Below are 5,785 nucleotides of genomic sequence, written 5' to 3'. Positions count from 1 at the left end.
GATTTTTGGGGGGAGAAAACCTGTTTGATGTTCTGATCGGCGGAAGAGCGGTGTTTGACCGCGACTATGCCGTCACAGTCACCCAGTTCCTGCTGCAAAGGCGAAGCTACCGGAACCAAAAATTTAGGACTTCCAATTGCATCCAAAGCTGTATCTAATGCCCTCAATTTTTACTATCCTCGATTAAAGTTTGGATGCGTGTTTCTAGTTCTGAAATCTTCTCTGTCACCCCTAACTATTTCCTGCATTATCACAGGGAACCCCGACAGAAATTGATAAACTATACATATGACAGGTGATGCAGGTTCCCAGGAAAGGAGAAGAAGCCATTACTCACCGTAGTTGTAGAACGATTTCAACTCACCACTGTTGTCTGATGAACTTGTGCAAAAAAGGCGTAGAGAAAAGTAAAAGTGAATAGCAAGCTAACCGGCTAACACCTACAAACACGCTGCACTCGGGGTTGTAGAATAAAACGAGCGATCAACGAGAGCGGGGGAAAAAGGAAAGCGGTAGTAGACGTGAATAGAGACGTAAGTGAGAACGCAAATGGCAGGCTAACCGGCAAACGGAATGCTAACGACAGCACGGGGTGTTGCACTCGCGGTTATAGATTAAAAGCGAGCGATCGGATTAGCTTGATGATAATAACAGAAATCTGGTGGGGAAAAGCTATATTTTATCACTTTAAACAACAGAAAGTAATAGTAAAATAGAGATTTCCTCAGAAGAATAAAACTCTAGGGAGCTACAAACGCACACCACTCTGCAACACGAGACCGGAACTGAAAACCACTGCACAAAGATGTGCAGTGTGACGCCTGTACTGGAAGAAATTGCATAAAGCCGTCCTCAAAGGTCAGGCGAGTTTGCTGGGCAAATTAAGAACAGGGATACCATGGTCCTTAAACCAGGTACTGGTAGCTTTAGCACTGTGTGCAGGTGCCAAGTCCTGTTGGAAAATGAAATCTGCATCTCCATAAAGTTGGTCAGCAGCAGGAAGCATGAAGTGCTCTAAAACGTCCTGGTATACAGCTGCATTGACCTTGGACCTCAGAAAACACAGTGGACCAACACCAGCAGATGACATGGCACCCCAAACCATCACTGATTGTGGAAACTTTACACTGGACCTCAAGCAACGTGGATTCTGTGCATCTCCTCTTCCTCCAGACTCTGGGACCCTGATTTCCAGAGGAAATGCAACATTTACTTTCATCAGAGAACATAACTTTGGACCACTCAGCAGCAGTCCAGTCCTTTTTGTCTTTAGCCCAGGCGAGATGCTTCTGATGCTGTCTGTTGTTCAAGAGTGGCTTGACACAAGGAATGCGACAGCTGAAACCCATGTCTTGCATACGTCTGTGCGTAGTGGTTCTTGAAGCACTGTCTCCAGCTGCAGTCCACTCTTTGTGAATCTCCCTCACATTTTTGAATGGGTTTTGTTTGACAATTCTCTCCAGGGTGCAGTTATCCCTATTGCTTGTACACTTTTTCTGCCACATCTTTTCCTTCCCTTCGCCTCTCTATTAATGTGCTTGGACACAGAGCTCTGTGAACAGCCAGCCTCTTTTGCAATGACCTTTTGTGTCTTGCCCTCCTTGTGCAAGGTGTCAGTGGTCGTCTTTTGGACAACTGTCAAATCAGCAGTCTTCCCCATGATTGTGTAGCCTATACAACTAGACTGAGAGACCATTTAAAGGCCTTTGCAGGTGTTTTGAGTTAATTAGCTGATAGAGTGTGGCACCAGGTGTCTTCAATACTGAACTTTTTCACAATATTCTAATTTTCTGAGATACTGAATTTGGGGTTTTCATTAGTTGTCAGTTATAATCATCAAAATTAAACGAAATAAACACTTGAAATATGAATGTATGCATTATACAAGTTTCACTTCTTGAATGGAATTAGTGAAATAAATCAACTTTTTGAAGATATTCTAATTATATGACCAGCAATACGGTCAATATTAGTGATTGCTAATGTAATAATATGCTCCTATATCAATATGCTAACAGAGGTGTGTTTTATTTTTTTATTTTATTTATTTTTTTGGTGACTAGATACCGTGAAAACACAACTGTTTTTCCCTGAGAGTGCTGAACCAACATCGGAAGTATAAACAGCATCAGAAATATAAACAGCTCAATGACTACTGATGATGTGTGATGATGATGACTGTTTTTCTTTTTCTTAAATCCACGGAAAGAAGCAGCAAACACTTTGGAAATATCAGATATTTACGTCTTTCAACATCTGAACAGGATCTGTCGTGCATGACTGTTTAAGTCTCTGGGCCCTATCATAAAACCGGCGCAATGCGGTGGCAAGTGATTTTTGCTAGTTTCAGCTTGACGCAGGTATCATTTTCACGTCCTGCAACTGGCTCTTAAGGGGAATGAGAGATGAGACTCAGATTGGTTTAATGCATGTTACGCCTAAAACACACCCATGACTCAGTAAGAGAATAGGGACAACCCTTTTAGACCATATATATATATATATATATATATATAATATTAGAGTTTGCACAGAATCAACTACACGAAAAACATCACTGCCGGGAGTTATTGCCAAAACCTAAAAGGCCTGTTCAAATTATTTAAACTAGATGCATTTATTAACTTTAAGATTTTTTTTTTTTTGTAAACTACCTATGTGCAACATGGCATATGCACGTGTGGGAAACATGGCCACATCACAGCATGCTGCCCATATCATAAATCAAAACAGACAGTTGTTGGAGAACACCTGAAATGCGTAACCGAATGTCCAATACTTGCCTGTAATTGCAGTACACAAGCCGCAGTTCAGCTGAGCGCGACAAACGCTGCCAGTGTGAAAACACAATGGGCACATGCTGCTCCCGCTCTGCATATGCACAACTTCTGCGCTGCCTCTGCTCTGCTTGGGCATCCAGTGTGAAACTGGCATCAGGTTTGAATCACTAAACATTCATGGCCATTGTCACTCCCTCGCATACGGCCTTTCGAACACAAACATCTAAAAAAAAAAAAAAACACTAGGCCTACTCATATGAAATAATTTGTTTTGAGAGGAAAAACAGCCAGAGAAAAAAATGCAGGATAAAATACCGGTAAATAAAGTAAAATGTTTACAAACATTATAAACACAACTAGGCTATTTTAGTTCCTTCTCTCCACAACAAATCCTTTAAAGTTTACAGTATTTAGGCTAAATATAAATGTCGAGCCAAAATAAATGAATAAAATATAAAATCCAAATAAAATATTATTTATTATGTAAACTATAGGCTTTGCACTTCACTCGCATTATCAACGTATTCCTTTACATAACTTAAGCTATGTCAACAGTGAGTCGGCGCTCATGCTGAATGGCACAGATTGTGGCCTACTACGGACTATTTCAACTGAGCATTGTACATTTTTATGTTTCTTTAACTGTATTTTATTTTAAAATGTACAGGCTTTGATGTCAAGGTAGCAAAATATGTTGTCCACACGCAAGGTGCGATCATTGCATTGTTTTCAGAACTGTTACTCTGTTTATGGTCATACCAATGCTGGCTGGTCATAGAGATAGAAGCAAGATCATTCAGAACTGTAAAAGTTTTGCAAAATAAATAAAACTGTAACATAAAGAAAACTGTAAAGCTTTTGCAAAATAAAGAAAATAGTTTCCTATCCATGAATTTTGGAGTGTGTGGTGCATCACAATGACTCAAAACTCAGCACTTCTTTCTTTCTTTCTTTCTTTCTTTCTTTCTTTCTGTTTCTGTTTCTGTTTCTGTTTCTGTTCCTGTCAAAATGTTGTTAGTTTCTGGTTTTCATTTTCGTTCCACGAACCAGTTCAAATTTTGCTTGATTTGAATGCGTCATTTTGCTCAAAAAGGTCTATTCCCTCACATATATTTTTTATGCTACAACAGGTGATGACGATGATGAAGAATATACAGATTCTGAAGAGATTGTGTCACGTACACAGTTCTATGAGAGTTGGCTTTGGGAGGATATTGAGCTATGTGAGAATTGGTGAGTAGAAAACTTTTAGACAAAAGCTGTGAATTGAGCTCCATTAGTAACTCCTAACGACTTGCAGCAAATTACTGAAGTGATCTCCTTCGACTTGAGCAGTCTGATGGTAAACAACTATCAAGTACTTCAACATTTTTCATTTTTCTTGTATTTTCCTCATGTTCCAGTCCAACACCAGTCACAGATAAAATAATCTTCCTGAAAGACCCTATTACTACCTGGCAGATCTTCGCTGTCAGTCTGTCACCAACTCTTGGTAAAGTGAAGTTGCAAATGCAGAATACATTGTCTAAAGAACTTCATCATAATTCAGGATCTGCTGCTTTAAATCCTTCTGTGTTTCTGTGTTTGTGGTCAAAGGCATCTGTGTGGCAGAACCTGAGGAGATGGTTGTTTTTAGAGCTTTTTCATTGACCTCAAGATGCCTTACTCTGCTGTGCGCAGTGAACAACTGGAAATCAAGGCCATTATTCACAACTACACCAAAAAGAAGCTGAAGGTAGATCTGATTGGATATTAAAAATTAGTTCATTTTTTATGTACATTAAAGCCGTGTGCATCATAGTAACAATTTACTAATGACAGCGCACAGTACATGGAACCTGAGGAGAATCATTTGAGGTTTTTGAGCTTCACATGACTAAAATAAAAGAAAAGTTTAGGCTACTGTCTTGTGCTAAAACAGAAATATTCTCCATCATCCCACATTTCATGCTGGATTTATTTTAAAAGAAGTTTCCTCTAGATATTTAAGCGGATTTGACTTTCGTTCTCCCTTTTTCACAAGGTGCGTGTGGAGTTCATGGAGACAGAAGATGTTTGCAGCTCTGCCAGTAAGAAAGGCAAATACAGAACAGTAGTAAACGTTGACAAAGACTCCAGCATATCCGTTTCATATGTGATTATTCCCATGACTCTGGGAAATCACATGATTGAGGCGAAAGCTTCAGCATATGATGCTGTTCACACTGATGGAGTGAGAAAGACGCTGAAGGTGGTGGTACGTCTGATGGGAAATTCTGTAACTTCGTTTTATTTGGTCATTCATATCGCCTATAGATGTTTGTCATTTTGAATAGATAAACTAGAGCGTCACAAGTAGTTGACACTATCTTTCTCTTTCAGCCTGAGGGTGTGCTGACTCAGTTACATAGAGAAAATGTGGAGCTCAATCCTCTCATAAATGGTGAGATTTACTGTGTTATACTTCAATTATATAAGGTCACCTGGCAGCTGTGCTGCCAGCATTATACTGTTATTTTATAGCTCTCTACCGTTAATTTACAGCTCTTCATTTTTACAGTATGTTACTGTTATTATACCATGTGGTAACTCATATTTTGAAACCGACAAAAGCCTTTCAAACTCATTTGAGTTTTAAAAACTATTGTTTATATGGTGTTAGTACAGTGAATATTTAATTTGAGTCCTCACCAAGAAGAAATATTTCTTAATAGTAACTCACAAACACTTAAAGTGTAATAAAGAAGCACCCATTTCTGCTCTGGAAATCTTTTATAGATTGTAATTAACTAACAATAGCACAAATTTGTGTAATAAAGTGCTTAGTAAAGAGATTTACTATATCAGCAATTCCACAATTACTGTCTTTAAATAAAGCAGCAAAACATCAGTACTTGTGGCTCATCATTGTGTGAAGCACAAGCTCTACTCTCCCGCCTGGTGACCCACAAAAATAAATTAAACTGACAGATTCTCTTGACAAATACACATCAGTTAGCACAATCAAATATTTCTCTCCTTACCAG

At 38.9% G+C, this 5,785-nt stretch overlaps 1 protein-coding gene across 1 annotated transcript; it reads left to right on the top strand.

Moving 5' to 3' along the window:
• Positions 1-3,919: 3,919 nt before the first annotated feature.
• Positions 3,920-5,202, top strand: LOC127159938 (complement C3; the record flags this gene model as incomplete). The annotated part of the gene is made up of 5 exons (XM_051102630.1): positions 3,920-4,013; positions 4,184-4,272; positions 4,377-4,515; positions 4,804-5,016; positions 5,142-5,202. Coding segments are annotated over exons 3-5 (352 nt in total), but the record flags the coding sequence as incomplete, so codon positions are not given.
• Positions 5,203-5,785: the final 583 nt, after the last annotated feature.

This window comes from Labeo rohita, unplaced genomic scaffold (assembly GCF_022985175.1).
Source record: "Labeo rohita strain BAU-BD-2019 unplaced genomic scaffold, IGBB_LRoh.1.0 scaffold_2665, whole genome shotgun sequence".
NCBI lineage: Eukaryota > Metazoa > Chordata > Actinopteri > Cypriniformes > Cyprinidae > Labeo > Labeo rohita.
The sequence above is the reverse complement of the archived record's forward strand: the minus strand, read 5'-3'. Positions and strand labels throughout refer to the sequence as shown.